A 19,961-nucleotide genomic window follows, 5' to 3' on the forward strand; every position below is an offset into this window, starting at 1 on the left:
CAGGTGAGGCTGACCAGCTTGTACTTCCCTGGGTCCTCCTTCTTGCTCTTCTGGAAGACAACAGTGGCACCAGCATTCCTCCTGTCCTCTCTTCCAGTTACAATGTTCTTATGACAAACCAAATAACATCTCCTGTACTCTTCTGGCTTCTTTGAACTCCTTGATTCAGTGGAGAGCAAAAATCTTCCTAGCCCTCCCATCACTGACTTGTATTTTATGTCAGCTACAAACAAACACTGACAATGATGCAGCTAATTCACTGCCTGCTTTTTGAGTGAGACAGAGCTGTAAATGAACATTTCACTGATGAACCACTTGATATGAATGACCTCTACAACATATCTTTGAAGGTTAAGCTAATACCCTGATCTCCATCAGTGCTTTCTATGCCACCTGCCTTCACATTAAGCATTCATGAGTCAACCTGATGAATGGTGCTAGGACTGTGATTCATTTCCATTTTTGGGTGAATAAAAAGTGGAGGGATGTGGTGTTATTTGTTTTATTTTGTTCTTCAGTTGTAGGTGTTTTGGTTTTTTTTTTCTCTCTGCCTATCCCCATTTCCCATCAAGAAGCAGATTTACCTTTAAACAAGTGCTGGTGGATGGGAAGCTCAATGTGAGCCTCAGGTGGACACTTGCAGCCCAGAAAGCCAGCTGTATCTGGGGTTGCATCTAGTTCCAACCCGCCTGCCATGGGCAGAGACACCTTCCACTACAGTATCACCAAGGTTCACAGTATCACAGTATAACTAAGGTTGGAAATGACCTCAAGGATCATCAAGTCCAACCTATCAACACAGACCCCATGACTAGACCATGGCACCAAGTGCCACGTCCAATCCCCTCTTGAACACCTCCAGGGACGGTGACTCCACCACCTCCCTGGGCAGCACATTCCAATGACGAATGACTCGCTCGGTGAAGAACTTCCTCCTCACCTCGAGTCTAAACCTCCCCTGGCACAGCTTGAGACTGTGTCCCCTTGTTCTGGTGCTGGTTGCCTGGGAGAAGAGACCAACCCCTTCCTGGCTACAACCACCAGAGGTTGGAAGAGACCTCACTAGCCCAGGTTGCTCAAGGCCTCATCCAACCTGGCTTTGAACACCTCCAGGGAGGGAACATCCACAGCCTCCCTGGGCAACCTGTTCCAGTGTCTCACCACCCTCACTGTCAAGAATTTCTTCCTCATCTCCAGTCTCAATCTGCCCTTCTCAAGCGCCAATCCATTCCCTCTCATCCTGTCACTACAAAGCCCTGGTAAAAAGTCCCTCCCTGGCTTTCTTGTAGGCCCCTTTCAGGTACTGGAAGGCTGCTGTAAGGTCTCCCAGAGCCTTCTCTCTTCCAGTTAGAAGACAATATGGAAGTGGGTTGTCAAAGAGACAGAATTCAAAATGACAAGTCAGGAAAATTGTTTGGAACAGCAGAATAAAATTGCAGAGCTTCCTTAAGAAGGAATAATCTGACAGTACTAGATGGGAGCTGCTCTTTGTAGAATAGGCCTTTTGTTCAACAGGTTGAATGTGAGGCAGCAGCGTATGATTTTGCAGGGGGGAAATAAAAAGGGCAAACATGACAAAGTTTTCTTGGTCATTGCTGAAAACACACTTGAAAAAAGCATATACTGCCCTCTTTGTTCTCTAACTCAGCTGGCAACTGAGCTGGCACCTTGTAGATTGTCTTCTGCTTTAAACTACTCATTCTTCACTGTGATGTTCAAGTACCTTCATCATCCTTGTAGCTCTCTGTTGGACTCTGTCCAGCAGATAGTATCATAGTAGTATCATAGTGTCATAGTATCAGTCAGGGTTGGAAGGGACCACAAGGGTCATCTAGTTCCAACCCCCCTGCCATGGGCAGGGACACCCCACACTAGATCAGGCTGGCCAGAGCCTCATCCAGCCTGGGCTTAAACACCTCCAGGGACAGGGCCCCAACCACCTCCCTGGACAACCCATTCCAGGGTTTCACCACTCTCATGGTGAAGATCCCTGTCTCTGTTGAACTAGGCAGCCAGAAACTGGATACAGTATTGTAGGAGTGGTCTCAGCAGGGCAGAGTAGACTTTAAATAACTCATTTTATTAAACTGGGAACTTTTCTTTTTACCTTGCACAAGCCCTCCTCCTCCTCCCCTTCCCAGCAAAATCATTGAGGGAGGTGGTTGAGGCCCCATCCCTGGAGATACTGAAGGTCAGGCTCAACAAAGCTCTGGGCAACCTGATCTAGTTGAGGATGTCACTGCTGACTGCAGAGGGGGTTGGACTGGATGACCTTTGGAGGTCCCTTCCAACCCAGACCATGCTATGATTCTATTTCACTATCAGCTAGTGGACACCTGAAATATATTTCTGGTTCCCTCCTTATCCTGGAGGCGTAACACACAGAGCAACCTTGTTGTAAAGAAAAAAAACAACAACTAAATAGCCATATTAAATTCATATTTCCTGACTGCAATTCTCATTAGTCTTCTGTGACCTACTTCTCTGGCTATTTGTTTAAAGACTCTAATGAGAATATGAAACAAGCTGTTTTGTTGGGGGGGGGGGGGGGGGGTTTGTCTATAATAAAGTAACCTATTTCCAGAACATATCTGTGAAAAATAAACTGTCTTTATTGCAGAAAAAAACCAACCAAACAAACCTGAATGAACTGCATATTTTTCACTACTTCTCCTGAAGCCAAATATATTTGCTGTCACCTTCAGTGTTTTGACTCTTTTAATGAAAAAAAATACCAAAAAAAATCATTATCATAAGGTTAAAAAAGTCACTAAAAATACTGTCAGTCACAAGAGTAGATGTAGAGAAATGAGGACACAGTCCTCTGTCCTCATAGTGCTCTGCTCTGCCATGCTGAGACCACACCTGCAATACTGTCTCCAGTTTTGGGCTCCCCAGTTGAAGAGAGACAGGAATCTGCAGGAAAGAGTCCAACAGAGACCTGCAAGGATTATGAAGGGACTTGAACATCTCTGCTGCGAGAGCCCTGGGGCTGTTTAGTCTGGAGAAGAGAAGGCTGAGAGGGGATCTGATCAGTGTCTCTAAATATCTGAGGTGTGGGTGTCAGGATTAAGGTGCCAGGTTCTTTGTGGTGGTGCTCAGTGATAGGACAAGGAACAACAGCTACAAGCTGGAACCCAGGGGATTCCACCTCAACCTGAGGAGAAACTTCTTTGGTGTGAGGATGCTGGAGGCCTGGAGCAGGCTGCCCAGAAAGGTTGTGGAGTTTCCATGTCTGGAGACTTTCCAAACCCACCTGGATGTGTTCCTGAGTGTCCTGCCCTAGGTGACCCTGCTTTGGCAGTGGTGTTGGGCAGGATGATCTCTAGAGGTCCCTTCCACACAGTATCACACACACAGAGTATAACTAAGGTTGGAAATTACCTCAAGGATCATCAAGTCCAACCTATCAACACAGACCCCATGACTAGACCATGGCACCAAGTGCCACGTCCAATCCCCTCTTGAACGCCTCCAGGGACGGTGACTCCACCACCTCCCTGGGCAGCACATTCCAATGACGAATGACTCGCTCGGTGAAGAACTTCCTCCTCACCTCCAGTCTAAACCTCCCCTGGTGCAGCTTGAGACTGTGTCCCCTTGTTCTGGTGCTGGTTGCCTGGGAGAAGAGACCAACCCCTTCCTGGCTACAACCACCCCTCAGGTAGTTGTAGAGGGCAATGAGGTCACCCCTGAGCCTCCTCTTCTCCAGGCTAAACAATCCCAGCTCCCTCAGCCTCTCCTCATAGGGCTTGTGCTCAAGGCCTCTCCCCAGCCTTGTTGCCCTTCTCTGGACACGTTCAAGTGTTTCGATGTCCTTCTTAAACTGAGGGGCCCAGAACTGGACACAGGACTCAAGGTGTGGCCTAACCAATGCAGAGTCCAGGGGCACAATGACTTCCCTGCTCCTGCTGGCCACACTATTCCTAATGCAGGCCCTAGCAATCTATGATGCTCTGATTCTAATGAACCACTACACCCAAATACACTTCTGCATTTCTCTTCCGGGTGTTCCCGTTGCAGATGCTTGCACCAGAGTTTCACTGGCTGTGGTAAATCCTGTGGTAACCCAGGAAACAAACAGTATTTTCATAACAGCATTTCTTCAATTTGCAGCTGTCAGATTGTCTGTGGTTGTGCGAACTTCCATTTATGTTTGCTTTCTGGTTTCCAGCTCCAGACCAGCCTGTCTGAACCAATGACACTGTCCAAGTCGATCTCCCTCCCTCGTAGCGCCTACTGGCATCACATCACCCGGCAGAACAGCGTGGGAGAGATCTACAGTTTACAAGGCAAGTCCAAGTCCTCTCTCAGTGATTGACAGTGCCATTAGCTTCTTTCCATTGGGCCAGGATTCATGCAAATTGTTTTTATTTGCACTGCTTCTTTTCTCTCCTTTCCGCTTTATCGGTTGTCAGGAAGCTCAGCAGGATTCCCAAATTTACATGAACCAGGTTTCTTGGAGTCATTTTGTGAGCTAATGGTGAAAATTATTCTCTAGCATCACCACATAGAACTGGGTAGAGCATTTGGCTCAATGTGGCTTCTCAGTAGCTAATGAATGGCAAGTTGGTTTAGTGTTTCCTTCCAATGAGATTGTGTGTGGATTTGGGCAACCTCAGGGTGCCCAATTAAATCTACATGAAGTGATTACATCAGTTTCAAGGGTAGAACAAAATAATTCCAGGAACAAGAGCTATTTTTGGTCAACAGCCCCAAGCAACAAAACAGGCTTGGGGTAGAGTGGCTGGAAAGCAGCCCAGTGGAAAAGCATCTGGGGATGCTGGAGCCAGCAGTGTGCCCAGGTGGCCAATAAGGCCATCAGCATACTGGCCTGGATCAAAACCTTTGTGTGCCCAGCAGGAGCAGAGAAGTGATGGTACCCTGGTGAGGTCACAGCTTGAGCACTGGGTTCAGTTCTGCGTACCACAGGATAGGAAAGACATTGAGGTGCTGAGGGTGTCCAGAGAAGGGCAGTGAGGCTGGTGAGGGGTTTGCAGGGCATCTCGTAGGAGGAGTGGCTGAGGGAGCTGGGGTTGTTTAGTCTGGAGAAGTTTGGGAGGCAGAGGGGAGATCTCATAGCTCTCTACAACTACCTGAAAGGAGGTTGGAGTGAGACTGGGGTTGGTGTCTTCTCCCAAGTAACCAGCAATAGGATGAGAGCAAATGGGCTGAAGTTGTGCCAGGGGTGGGTTAGGTTGGAGATTAAGAAAAAAATCCTTTACTGAGAGGGTGATGAGGTGTTGGAACAGGCTGCCCAGGGAGGTGATGGAGGCACCATCCCTGGAAGTGTTCAAGAAGCTGTAGCTGTGGTGCTTCAGGATCTAATTCAGTGGTCATGGTAGTGGGGTTAGGGTTAGACTCAGTCTTAAAGGTCTTTTCCCACCCTAATGATTGTATTCTTCTCTGAATTTGCTTGGCAAATCCTTCTTACAAACGTGAATAAGTTACAGGCCTTCTATATATACATACCATCTTTTTTCTGGTCTCCATTTCTCTTTCATATGTTTAGATTCTAATCTATTTACTTAAGCCTTTAAATGCTGTAATTAACAGCGTGATGGTGATGATGATGATGATGGTTTGACGATGATGATTCACTGCTCTTGGGCTGAAATTGATTTGCCCCTTTTAGGAAGCTGGAATGAAATTATTACATTTAAAATGTAGTCCTTAGTTGGTATTATTGTTTTCTCTTAAAAAGAAAAATAGCGACTTCTCATTAGCACTTTCCTCGGTGTCACTTGGAAAGGGCTTAAGGATTTAGCTCCCTTTTGTAATCATCTGTTTAAAGAAGCAATTTGCATTTCATAGGAGGTCAGAAACTGCTCACAAACACAAGCTCCTGTGTGACCTGCTCTAGGTGATCCTGTTCTGGCAGTGGGGGTTGGACTGGATGATCTCTAGAGGTCCCTTAACATTGTGTGATTCTGTGATTTAAGAAAACATACTGCATGGTTACATGAAAATAGCTGGACTGCAGTATGTAGATGAGAGACATGAAGTGCTTTGGTTTGTATATTATGATTTTGATTACAACCATCAAATCTCCCTGACCATGGCAGAGAGCTTGGAGTAGATGATGTCTAAGGTCCCTTTCAACCTAAGCCATTCTAGGATTCCACATTCCTCCCTGATGATGCACCAGCACAAACCACCAGCTCTTCACCCAGCCCTTGTGCCTGCTGTGGTGACTGTGTGGTTATAAATCATACTAGATGTGTGTTTTTCCACTGTTCTGTGTTTCCAGCATGATCATTTCCAAATATTATCACATTGCTGATATTCACTCATGAGCACAGTAAGAATGAATAAATAAATGTTTATTTCTAGAGATGGGAGAGTTCCTCCTCTTTTTCCTTGGCCAAGAGTGGCTGTCAATGGCTCCATGTCCCAGTGGAGGCCAGGGACAAGCGGAGTCCCTCAGGGATCAGTCCTGGGATCTGTCTTGTTCAACATCTTTGTGGGTGCCATGGACAGTGGCATTGAGTGCACCCTCAGCAAGTTTGCTGATGACACCAAGCTGTGTGGTGCAGCAGACACGCTGGAGGGAAGGGAGGCCATCCAGAGGGACCTTGACAGGCTGGAGAGGTGGGCACAAGCCAACCTCCTGGGGTTCAACAAGAGCAAGTGCAGGGTCCTGCATCTGGGTCGAGGCAATCCCAGGCACAAATCCAGGCTGGGCAGTGACTGGCTGGAAAGTAGCCCTGAGGAGAGAGACTTGGGGGTGCTGGTGGACAAAAAGCTCAACATGAGCTCTCAATGTGCACTTGCAGCCCGCAAAGCCAATCAGATCCTGGGCTGCATCAGGAGAAGTGTGGCCAGCAGGTCGAGGGAGGTGATCCTCCCCCTCTACTCAGCTCTGGTGAGACCCCACCTGGAGTACTGTGTCCAGTTCTGGAGCCCCTATTAAAAGAGGGATATGGAGGTGCTGGAATGTGTCCAGAGAAGGGCCACAAGGATGATCAGAGGGCTGGAGCACCTCTCCTATGAGGACAGACTGAAGGAGTTGGGGCTGTTCAGTCTGGAGAAGGCTCCGAGGTGACCTCATTGTGGCCTTCCAGTATCTGAAGGGGGCCTACAGGAAGGCTGGGGAAGGACTGCTCAGGATCTCAGGTAGTGATAGGACTAGGGGGAATGGAATGAAGCTGCAGGTGGGGAGATTCAGGCTGGATGTGAGGAGGAGGTTCTTCACCATGAGAGTGGTGAAACCCTGGAATGGGTTGTCCAGGGAGGTGGTTGGGGCCCCATCCCTGGAGGTGTTTAAGCCCAGGCTGGATGAGGCTCTGGCCAGCCTGACCTAGTGTGGGGTGTCCCTGCCCATGGCAGGGGGGTTGGAACTAGATGATCCTTGTGGTCCCTTCCAACCCTGACTGATACTATGATACTATGAAAAGGTAGTAAGTATGGTATAATATACACCAAGTGAGATGCATGTATGGAACATTGTTCATTCTCTGCAATGTTCTGTTTCTTCAACATGGCCTTTGTAATAAAGGAAAGTACAGCTCGATATACCCAGGAACAGTTTAATTAATATCTATACCAATGAGCCTTGCAGGCCTCACTATATTGGAAATGTATTATTAAAGATGCAATAATTTCCCTTTTTGGAAGTATGCAAATTTCATTCCCACTTCTGCTGCAACAGAAGACTAATAACTATCTCAGAACTTAGACTAAGTTCCTGTGTGATGTGTCCTGGATGATCCTGATTTGGCAGGGGGGCTGGATGATCTCTAGAGGTATCTTCCAGCCCCTAACATTCTGTGATTCTGTGAATTTCATTTCTCTTACATGTGCTGTGATGACTAAAACTTGAGAAAGCATAGTTGATTTCAGGAGAAACTTTTCTCTCAGGTACCAAAATGACAAGGGCAAATGGGCTGAAGGTGTGTGAGGAGAGGTTTAGGTTGGAGAGAAGGAAAAATTTCTTTGCTGCAAGAGTGGTGAGGAGTTGAAACAGGCTGCCCAGGGAGGTGGTGGAGTCACCATCCCTGGAGGTGTTCAAGAAACTGTAGATGTGGTGCTTCAGGATAGAGTTTAGTGGTTATGGTAGTTGGGTTAGGGAGAGACTCAATGATCTTAAAGATCTTTTCCAACCTTAATAATTCTATGATTCTATAAACTAGTGCAGTTTTACCAGGGGGCTAAGTTTTGTCTCACTCTCATTGCACAGCTTATGCATGTGAGGTTATTATTCACAAAATCACAGAGTGTTAGTTGTTGGAAGGGGCCTCTAGAGATTATCTGTCCAATCCCCCTGCCAAGCAGGGTCACCTAGAGTGGGCCACACAGAAACACATCCAGGTGGGTTTGGAAAGTCTCCAGGGAAGGAGACTCCACAACCTCTCTGGGCAGCCTGCTCCAGGCCTCCAGCACCCTCACACCAAAGAAGTTTCTTCTCAGGTTGAGGTGAAACTTCCTGGGTTCTGGATTGGTCCCATAGAGCCTGGCACCTTGTCTCGGTCCGGAGAGGGAAAGAGACTCAGTCCTGTGTTATGAAATTAAAGGCACAAACAAGGCCAAAATACCAACAGTGAGGCTATTTATTACACAAATAAAGTGGATGGATCAGAAGGAGAGAGAGAGACAGAATACAGAGAGAAGAGGGAGAGAGAAGAGGAAAGGAATTCTATTACCACACCCCTCACTCCTCAAGACAGTTTGAGTCTGTGGAGGAAGGCTGCTGCAGCTTTGGCATGGAGAAGATGTTGTCCTTGTTGGCTGTGCTGTCCTCTGAGCAGCCCCTTCAGCTCCATGAGTTGTAGCAGGCAGAACTTAGGACACGGAGAGAGGGTTCCTCTTGGTCTGCTCCTTCCAGGCTCCATGGTGATGTCTCTGTCATATTTTCTCTCCTGGCATTCTCTCATGTTTCTTCAGAGCAGTGTTGCCCTGGTCTTCTCCTTCTCTTCTGTTTTCCTTCACAGAGGCATTTTCCAGGTCTTTTCCTTCTCCCAGGCCAGTAGTAGCTCAGATCTTTTGTACAGTGTTTAGGTATGTATATTCCAGAGAGTATCAATAGCAGTGGCCTCTGCCCATTATTTCCAGGGCAGCTGCAGTCTGGTGAGCAATCTTTATCTATGCACCGTCCAGAGAGTCGTTAACCAGTGGCATCTGCCCAGTACACCTCAGCTATTGTCTGGGCAAGCAGCAAAGGTGATTGTATCTTTGTTGAGTCACATCAAGAGAGACAAGATTTAGTCTCTCACACACCTTCATCTTGACACCCACCCCTCAGACGTTTAGAGACATTGATCAGATCCCCTCTCAGCCTTCTCTTCTCCTTTTCTGTAATAAATCTCTTTGAAGCTTCTGCTGAAAGGAATAATTAAATGTGATGTATTTGCACAGAAGCTTAAGGGACTGAAAACCCCACCTTTTTGTCCTAATAGCTGTTGCTACTTGTAGCCTTTGCACAGCAGAGACCTAACAGTTGTCAAAGCCCATAGGTGCTTCTTAGATGTAGATGGAAGGTGAGTAGCAAGGAAGCAGATTGCCAGCCTCACTTCAACCCTCACCCTAGTACAGGAGCCAGCTGAGGGGAGCTGTTGCAGAGGGAAAAAATCACTTGCTGCTGCTGTGACCTCCTCTGAACTCAGAAAGGTTTATTACAGCTTCAGAGAAGAGATGTTTGCTTTAGAGAATATTCCATCCAGCTTAGCTCTGCTCTTCATTTGTATTTATGACAAAGCTTTTTACTTGCAAGAAACAAATCTGAGAATCTCCACACATTCTCTCTCAGCACCTTGCAAACTCTCAAGTGAAATAACCAGAGGGGTGTCTACCTGTGTTCAGATCACTGTCAATGGCAGCAAAGCAACAGCCAAACTCACTGTTAACTACAGCGTAAAAGTCATTCCACAGTGGCAATTATTTCAGACTTGCAGTCTGAAGTGACTGGAATGTAATTAATAACAGCTCCTGATGCAGAAGGAGACATGAGGACGTGCTCATACTACCTTAGATAAATTGGCTCTCTGGGAGTTATTTAGCAGTCAGATTTAACTTAATTAGTAGTGTGAGTTGATCTGATAATGAGTGTGCTGTAGAGTAAGAAGGTGAGGTGTTTGGTGATTTAGCTTTTGGTTTTTGTTAAAGACTAGGTTTCAGATGAGAAAAGGCAATGCAATAGATGGGCATTGGGTTTGTCATCCCCCATCTACCCACGACAGCATTTACATGGAAAGCCCTGAAAAGATTAAAACAAAAGAATCACAGAATGTTAGGGGTTGGAAGGGACCTCTAGACATCATCCAGACCAACCTTCCTGCCAAATCAGGATCACCTAGGGCAGGTCACACAGGAACACATCCAGCTGGGTTTGGAAAGTCTCCAGAGAAGGAGACTCTACAACCATTCTGGACAGCCTGCTCCAGGGCTCCAGCACACTCACAGTGAAAGTTTTTCCTTATGTTCCAGTGGAACTTCCTGCTCCAGCTTGCACCCTTGTCCTGTCACCGGACATCTCTGAGTAGTGCCTGACTCCATCCCTGCACATCTTTATCAGCACAAATGAGGTCACCCCTCAGGCTCCTCTGCTCCAAGCTAAAGAGCCCCAGCTCCCTCAGCCTGTCCTCAACAGGGAGATGTTCCACTGCCTAATAGTGCCAAAGAAACATAAGTAGCAGAAAATATCCTGAGATTAGGTGAGCTGGTGTCTGGTTTTGCAACTTTTCTTCCACTTGTTTCTTCCTGGCACTCTTTCAGATCTTTATTGCACTGCTAAGATAAAAGCAGCAATTTAGTTGTCTAATTAATCTTGTCAATGGGAACAGCCTGGTGGTTGGCTTTTACCGGTGGCAGCACATCACCACCACTATTCACTGCAGAATTCACAATGCAGTGCTGGATGGAGTTTCCATCCACGCTCTGCAGCTGCTGGAAAGGTTGTGGCAAGAGGCCTCATCAGCTGACAGAGTGGTGGCCTTTCAGTGCTGCACGTGGCCTCTCCTCTCCATCTGACATGGCACCAGGGCATGTGGCCAGCTCCAGCACTGCACAACAAAACGAAAGGGGAGTAGATGCCATGCCAGAAATCAGCACAAAGTCTTTACAGCCATCAGGTTAAATTCTAATCAAACTTCAGTGTTGGAGCAATTTCACTTAAAATCACAACTGATACCTGTGGCTTCGTAAAGCACACTGCCTCTCTCTGAAGTGTATGGATTAATAAACCAGATCTTGCTTTTAAATGCAATTCAGAAATTCAGAGAATCACAGAATTGTCAGGGTTGGAAGGGACCTCAAAGATCATCTAGTTTCAACCCCCCAGCCATGGACAGGGACACCACACACTAGATCAGGTTGCTCAGAGACACATCCAGCCTGGCCTTAAAACTTCCAGGGATGAAGCTTCCACCACCTCTTTGAGCAACCTGTTCCAGTGTTTCACCACCCTCATGGTGGAGAATTTCTTCCTAACATCCAATCTGAATCTACCCATTTCTGGGTTGTCTCCATTCCCCCTAGTCCTAGTATCCTCAGAGATTTTTATCATGATATAGTTTAAGTAACTGAGAAAAAAAGGAAATTACTCAGTGGACTTGGCAGCTCCAGGTTAACATTGGAATCAGTGCTCTACCAGTACCTGAAAGGGGACATCCTCTACTAGATCCTCCACTCAGAGCCTTGTTGAGCCTGACCTTGGATAGCCTCAACTACCTCTCTGGGCAGCCTGTTCCAGTATTCCACCACCCTCCTGGTGCTGAACTTGTTCCTAATATCCAATCTAAATCTCCTCATATTTCAAACCATTGCCCCTCATCCTATCACTGCAGGCCTTTGCAAACAGTCCCTCTGCAGCCATCTTGTAGCCCCCTTCAAGTACTGGCAGGCTGCTCTTATGTCCCCCTGGAGCCTTCTCTTCACCAGGCTCCCTCAGCCTGTCCTTGTAGGAGAGGTGCTCCAGCCTCCTGATTGTGTTCATGGTGTTCCTCTGGACCTGCTCCTTCAGCTCCATGTCCTTTCTGTGTTGAGGGTTCCAGAGCTGGATGTAGTACTCCAGGTGAGGTCTCACCAGAGCAGATCAGTGTGGCAGAATCACCTCTCTCCATCTGCTAGCCACACTTCTTCTAATGCAGCCCAGCCTGCCCTTGGCCTGCACGTTGCTGGCTCCTGTCCAGCTTCTCACCCACCAGCATCCCCAAGTCCTTTTCTTCAGGGCTGCTCTCAATGCCATTATCCCCCAGCCTGTGTTGCTATTGAGGATTTCCCCAGCTGCTCACCACATTTTGTTTGAAACCCCTAACACAGTAATTAAATTACACTGAAAGATGCTAAAATTCCTGTGAAGAGCTAGAGTCTCACCTTTTAAATTTAGTGAGGAGCTTTGAGAAATAAAACTGTCATCTTCAATGGGACAGGACTTAAGCTGGAAGCATCACTTAAGCTTGTAAGTACAAAACCACAGAAACAAAACAGGGCCTCAGTGAGCTCTACAGGAATTTTGCTATTGATACAGTTATCTTGTTTTTCACACTAAATATTCAAGGAAAAATACATCTACTTTTGCTAATCCCTGGAGGCATTCAAAGATCAGACTTGCTGTGTCCCTGGGCAGCCTGCTGTAGTTGGAGGTGTCCCTGCTGACTGCAGGGGCATGGGACAAGATGCCCTTTGAGGGTCCCCTCCAAGCCAAGGCGACCTGTGAACCTGTAAGCAAAAGAGAGGGTAAATCTGCCTCCTCTTTGGCCTTGCTAAGGAAGTCTGCATAGCCCCTTGTCCTTTTTCTTTGTTAGGTGAGAGCTCATCCTTCTGTTGTCTTTTGAATACATTTTAACTGCAATACTGTGTAGTGTTAACCCATTCAGCTAAAAGGGTTTGTCTGTAAAAGGGAGACAAATTACTTCTCCCAGCTATGTTTCCAGTCTTATCACAGCAGAAGCCCTGATATGTCATTAAAAATAATCAGAGAATATTCCACTTGCCAACTATTGAGAAGGGTTTGAGTCATCCTGTTCAACCCTCCTTAGACTAATCCTGCAGGAGTTTCCAGTGTAGGCTGCTGCAGTTTTCTGCGAATGAAAGGATGTAAAATGTTTGCAGAGGACACCAAGTTAGGGGCAGATGTTAGTCAGTTAGAGGACAGAAAGGCTCTGCAGAGGGACCTCGACCGACTGGACAGATGGGCAGAGTCCAATGGGATGGCATTCAACAAGTCCAAGTGCCGAGTGCTGCACTTTGGCTACGGCAATCCCATGCAGAGCTACAGGCTGGGGTCGGAGTGGCTGGAGAGATGCCAAACAGAGAGGGACCTGGGGGTGCTGATTGACAGCTGCCTGAATATGAGCCAGCAGTGTGCCCAGGTGGCCAAGAGGTCCAATGGCATCCTGGCCTGCATTAGGAATAGTGTGGCCAGCAGGAGCAGGGAATTCACTGTGCCCCTGGACTCTGCATTGGTTAGGCCGCACCTTGAGTCCTGTGTCCAGTTCTGGGCCTCTCAGTTTAAGAAGGACATCGAAACACTTGAGCGTGTCCAGAGAAGGGCAACAAGGCTGGGGAGAGGCCTTGAACACAAGCCCTATGAGGAGAGGCTGAGGGAGCTGGGATTGTTTAGCCTGGAGAAGAGGAGGCTCAGGGGTGACCTCATTGCCCTCTACAACTACCTGAGGGGTGGTTGTAGCCAGGAAGGGGTTGGTCTCTTCTCCCAGGCAACCAGCACCAGAACAAGGGGACACAGTCTTGGGCTGCGCCAGGGGAGGTTTAGACTCGAGGTGAGGAGGAAGTTCTTCACCGAGCGAGTCATTCGTCATTGGAATGTGCTGCCCAGGGAGGTGGTGGAGTCACCGTCCCTGGAGGCATTCAAGAGGAGATTGGACGTGGCACTTGGTGCCATGGTCTAGTCATGGGGTCTGTGTTGATAGGTTGGACTCGATGATCCTCGAGGTCCTTTCCAACCTAAGTTATACTGTGATACTGTGATACTGTGTGATACTGTGTGATATTGTGATACTGTGTGATACTGTGATACTGTGAATGGAGGACATTCATCTTTTTGGCATTCCCATTGTTTGTTCATATGCCCAGCAAGAGAGTACAGAATCCATTCCTACATCCAATCTTGATGCCAGAATAATGTGAGTGGCACAAAATTCGAGAATATATCCATTACATAAACCTGATCACTCAGTAATGTTTCACTAAGTGTCTCCCAGCTGCTAAAGCTGAAATGCTTTATTGCCTTGCCACCTTCCCATTTCCTCCGCTGAATCTCATCGGGGCTTTCACATTAGTAAATGAAGCCCATAAAATGTGAAGTGTGAATAAAGGACACCTGAAACAAAATACTGAGCAGGAACGACATCAGAGGTACAAAATGACTGTGTTAGGGGACTTCTCAATTCTTAGGCAGTACATTTGATCCTTTTGAGCTCTGCAATTCTGTGCAACGATACTGCAGCACTAGGCTGTGTTTTAAATGGCATACTGGGAGTGTCTTGCTCCAAAACTAGTAAAGAAGCGGCTCATTTTTGTTCAGCAGTGATTGCTATAGCTAATTAAAGGCATTACTGATGAGCTGTGAAGAATGCCTTGACATATTCCCTTTCATTCTGATAGATGGTTGCTGAGGTAAGAGGTTCTTACAGTTATGAGCCATGAAAAATAGGGAGGAAAAGCCAAAAAAAGATTAATAAAGCATGTTCTGTTGTCAAGTTCAGAAGATCTGATTCCATTTAAGCCCTATATTGTGATCTTCTTTCTCTCAGAAGATGATGGTCTTCCACTGAGATTATTTGGCAGTGAGGATTTTCTGTGGTAGACCAGAAAGCACAGAAATCACAGCATCATAGAATGGTTTGGGTTGGAAGGGACCTCCAAAGGCCATTTAGTCCAACCCCTCTGCAGTCATCAGGGACATCCTCCACTAAATCAGGTTGCACAGAGCCCTGCTGAGCCTCACCTTGAGTATCTTCATGGATAGGACTTCAACTACCTCCCTGGGTAACCTGTTGCAGTGTTCCAGCAGCCTCATGGTGCAGAACTTATTCCCAAAATTCAATCTAAATCTGCTTTTCTCTCATTTCAAACCATTGCCCCTCATCCTGTCACTGCAGGCCTTTGCAACCAGTCACTCTGCAGCCTTCTTGTAGCCCCCTTCAGCTACTGGTAGGCTGCTATTAGGTGTGCCTGGAGCCTTTTCTTCTCCAGGCTGAACAATCCCAGCTCCCTCTGATTGCCTTCCAGGTGTATCTCACTTTGCTAACACACAACAATACAGTGGTGACAATATCTGTGGCACATGACATGCAGTCTGTTAGCACAGACCTATTTATTGTTATGGCAAGGCAAATTTAAGCACAATGTTCAGCTTACTCGAGTCCTAAGACTGTATAGTTTACAACTCCACAGTGAATTTCAGCTCTGCAGAACTGATTAAAAACCATAGCATTATTCAGTAGGGAGAGAAGAAAAAGTGCTCCCAAAATCTTAGAACATCTTTCAGTCTCTGTTTGTCCAAAAAGAGCCTTTTCATCTTGGTGGATTCTTATATGCTGCCAACTTTTTATTTGATCAAAATGATACACCACAAGAAACTAAGATAAATTTCACAGGAGCGAGAGCTGTGAATAACAATGAGAAATTCTTCCCAATGCAGAGTTAGCAAAATTTCACCAAAATGGAAGTTTTTCATCTTTTCCAAAAGTGAAGTTTGCCAAATCCCTCAGTTCCATGTTTGAATACTCAAAAGAACCTGCTGTTTAGCTGCTGGATGCTTGTTTATTCTTCAGAATTCTTTGAAGAAGCCTTTTGGGAAAGGATTTTAATCAAAGGCTTATTGCCCTGAGCTTAGGAAAGAATGTGATATTCTATTTTCAAGCTATATGGAAAACAGGAAAATGCAACACCAGGCTGACTGGCATCATTTACCCCTGCAGCCTTCTATTCTCCGGGCTGAACAGCCCCAACTCTCTCAGCCTGTCCCCACAGGGGAGCTTCTCCAGTCCTCTGATCAGCTTTGTGGCTGCCTTCTAGACCTGCTTTAGCAGTTCCATGTTCTTCTGATGCTTGGGACCCCAGAACTGGATGCAGTGCTGCAGATGGGGTCTCAGCACAGCAGAGCAGTGGGGCAGAATCCCCTCCCTGTCCTGCTGCTCTCCCTGCTTTCGATGCAGCCCAGCACACAGCTGCCTGCTGGGCTGCCAGCAACAGATGTTGGCTCATGTTGGGTTCTTCATCAACTGACATCCCCAAGTCCTTCTTCTCAAGACTGCTCTCAAGCCACTCTTCACCCATCCTATAGTTGTCCTTGGGATTGCCCCCATCCAGGTGTAGGACCTTGCACTTGGCCTTGTTGAACTTCATGAGGCTGGCATAGTATCATAGTACCATTCAGGGTTGGAAGGGACCACAAGGAGCATCTAGTTCCAACCCCCCTGCCATGGGCAGGGATACCCCACACTAGATCAGCCTGGCCAGAGCCTCATCCAGCCTGGGCTTAAACACCTCCAGGGATGGGGCCCCAACCACCTCCCTGGACAACCTTTCCAGGGCTTCACCACTCTCATGGTGAAGAACCTCCTCCTCACATCCAGCCTGAATCTCCCCACCTCCAGCTTCATTCCATTCCCCCTAGTCCTATCACTCCCTGAGATCCTGAGAAGTCCTTCCCCAGCCTTCCTGTAGGCCCCCTTCAGATACTGGAATGGGCCCTAAGTCCTTCTGGATGCCATCCCTTCCTCCCAGTGTGTCAACCAGACCACACAGCTTGGTGTCACCCCAAAATTGCTGAGGGGTGTCTGGGAATGAATAGTCATTTGCTTTATTTCCTCTGTAGGAGAAGGGCCACAAGGATGATCAGAGGGCTGGAGCACCTCTCCTATGAGGACAGACTGAAGGAGTTGGGGCTGTTCAGTCTGCAGAAGAGAAGGCTCCCAGGTGACCTAATTGTCACCTTCCAGTATCTGAAGGGGGCCTACAGGAAGGCTGGGGAAGGACTTCTCAGGATCTCAGGTAGTGATAGGACTAGGGGGAATGGAATGAAGCTGGAGGTGGGGAGATTCAGGCTGGATGTGAGGAGGAGGTTCTTCACCATGAGAGTGGTGAAACCCTGGAATGGGTTGTCCAGGGAGGTGGTCGAGGCCCCGTCCCTGGGGGTGTTTAAGACCAGGCTGGATGAGGCTCTGGCCAGCCTGATCTAGTGTGGGGTGTCCCTGCCCATGGCAGGGGGGTTGGAACTAGATGATCCTTGTGGTCCCTTCCAACCCTGAATGAAACTATGAAACTATGACACTATCAATGGGGGGGGGGGGCTTTTTAGTTGTGTAGAGCCTTTTTTGAATGAGATTATTCTAATAGCCATGGATCTCTGTTGTTTTTTTTATGGATGAATGTATGTGCATGTTATATGATAAAGTACCTACAGAGCTGCTTTGGATTTAAAAGTCATCTGTGTCAAAAAGTGTTGTTTGGTTTGGGGTTGGTTTTTGCTTTGTTTGTTTGGGTTTGGGTTCTTTTTTACATTTGATGTGATTGGGGGGGGGGGGAGAGGGGGAATAACAAAAGAAAAGAAAACAACAAACCACCAAAACTTAGAATTTCTTTGCAGCTGTGGAAATGGTTTCATAAAACCTTTTCAGTACCATCACGCAGCATGAAATTCTCCCAACACACAGAGCACTGCAGGGTAGGTTAATACCTTGAGAATGGGTCCATCCCATTACACTGTCACTAAAGCAATAATTCAGCCTCAACAGCAGAGGAGTGATGATGCCCTTATCTCCTTGCAAACAGCCCTTCTTCACTAGCAGCACTAAAGCCAAACTCTGAGCTGCTGCTTGGAAGTATGGCTGTTTGGGGATGTTTTATGTGAAGTGATGGACAGAATTAGCTTTGAACCCTGTTCTTGCTGACCTCGGAAGAGTAACTTCCCTTACTCTTGCAGAGAGTCTGACTCACCATCTGCCTACACAGCATTTGCAGTTTTCACTTGCCTGGGGAAGGATTCTTGAAGTCTAGCAATTACTCTGGCATCTCTCATTTGACAGCCAAGCACTGTCCTGCACCTGTGGTGCTGGACTGTGCACAGTTGTGGTGAAGATGGATGTGTTAAGATCAACCATGTCATAAAACGCTCATTGCCATATGAAGAGGTTCATCGATTATTGTACATTGTTTATATGTATCAACAGTGAGGTTTGGGTTGGAAAGGACCTTAAAGATCATCCCAATGATAGGACAAGGGGCAAGTGGGTGCAAGCTGGAGCAGGGAAGGTTCCGTGTGAGCAGAAGGAAGAACTTTTTCACTGTGGAGGAGTGACAGAGCACTGAACAGGCTGTCCAGAGAAGCTGTGGAGTCTCCTTCACTGGAGATACTCAAAATTCACTTGGATGCATTCCTGTGTGACCTACCCTAGGTCATTCTGCTCTGGGAGGCGGGTTGGATTTTATGATAATCTTTGGAGGTCTGTTCCAACCCCTAACACTCTGTGATTTTACTCCATTTGCTCTTATCATAGTATCATAGTATCATTCAGGGTTGGAAGGGACCACAAGGAGCATCTAGTTCCAACCCCCCTGCCATGGGCAGGGACACCCCACACTAGATCAGGCTGGCCAGAGCCTCATCCAGCCTGGGCTTAAACACCTCCAGGGATGGGGCCTTGACCACCTCCCTGGACAACCCATTCCAGGGTTTCACCACTCTCATGGTGAAGAACCTCCTCCTCACATCTAGCCTGAATCTCCCCACCTCCAGCTTCATTCCATTCCCCCTAGTCCTATCACTACCTGAGATCCTGAGAAGTCCTTCCCCAGCCTTCCTGTAGGCCCCCTTCAGATACTGGAAGGCCACAATTAGGTCACCTGGGAGCCTTCTCTTCTGCAGACTGAACAGCCCCAGCTCCTTCAGTCTGTCCTCATAGGAGAGGTGCTCCAGCCCTCTGATCATCCTTGTGGCCCTCCTCTGGACATGTTCCAGCACCTCCACATCCCTCTTGTAATAGGGGCTCCAGAACTGGACACAGTACTCCAGGTGGGGTCTCACCAGGGCTGAGTAGAGGGGGAGAATCACCTCCCTTGACCTGCTGGCCACACTTCTCCTGATGCAGCCCAGGATCTGATTGGCTTTGCGGGCTGCAAGTGCACACTGAGAGCTCATGTTGAGCTTTTTGTCCACCAGCACCCCCAAGTCTCTCTCCTCAGGGCTGCTTTCCAGCCAGTCACTGCTCAGTCTGTATCTGTGCCTGGGATTGCCTCGACCCAGATGCAGGACCCTGCACTTGCTCTTATTGAACCTCATGAGGTTGGCTTGTGCCACTCTGTCATTCTAACTCTAATAATATTACAGTGAGGTGCGATACTATTTATGTAAACTCATAAATGTCATGGAATCATCACCTGTCATCAACATCTAGGTGGTTTTGGACAAAACTACAGAGTTAATATGATGAGAACAGTGGATTTGATGACACAGTCTTAATATGATGACTGAAATAAATGCTTGGAATAAAGGCACCCAGTTGTTACCCAAATCTCCTCTCTGTGAGACCACGAGACAGGAGTTACATCTATGAGAAGGAGTAAACCAGCTGAACACCTTCTCATAGGTCAAGAAGCATGGTAGGCTTCACTGTCACATGCACAGTGTCTAGCTGTGGAATACAGTTACTGTAGTATTTATTGGCATTATCGTCCCTCAGAGGCAAAACTGTACATCACTGCAAGACAATGGGGCTCTTACCCTATGGAGACTTCAGATTTTTCTGTCAATGGAAAAAAGTCAAAGCTGGAATATGCTTCCTTTGAGTGGAAATTCCATGGGTTTGGGAATAAGGAGTTCCTCTTAACAGAGTTTGCTGTATACACATTTCAGATGTTAGAATAAATCAGTGAAGGACAGGAATCAAGTAAGAGGAAGATTTGAAAATGCAGGGTCAGGTTAATGTAGTAGTCTGTAATACAGCACAGAATCATAGAATGACTTAGGTTGGCAGGGACCTCAGAGCTCATCTACTCCAACC

General features: G+C 47.2%; 1 protein-coding gene across 1 annotated transcript in view; it reads left to right on the forward strand.

The window, feature by feature from the left end:
- The window catches only part of DOK6 (docking protein 6), a 276,783-nt gene that overhangs the window by 227,913 nt on the left and 28,909 nt on the right, over positions 1 to 19,961 (forward strand). The window contains exon 7 of the mRNA XM_068147758.1: positions 4,175 to 4,292. Coding sequence (XP_068003859.1) covers positions 4,175 to 4,292 — 118 coding nt within the window. The remainder of the gene's footprint in view (positions 1 to 4,174; positions 4,293 to 19,961) is intronic.

The sequence above is a fragment of the Melanerpes formicivorus genome, unplaced genomic scaffold (genome assembly GCF_026170545.1).
Source record: "Melanerpes formicivorus ecotype bairdi unplaced genomic scaffold, bMelFor1.0.p_v2 SCAF_15, whole genome shotgun sequence".
NCBI lineage: Eukaryota > Metazoa > Chordata > Aves > Piciformes > Picidae > Melanerpes > Melanerpes formicivorus.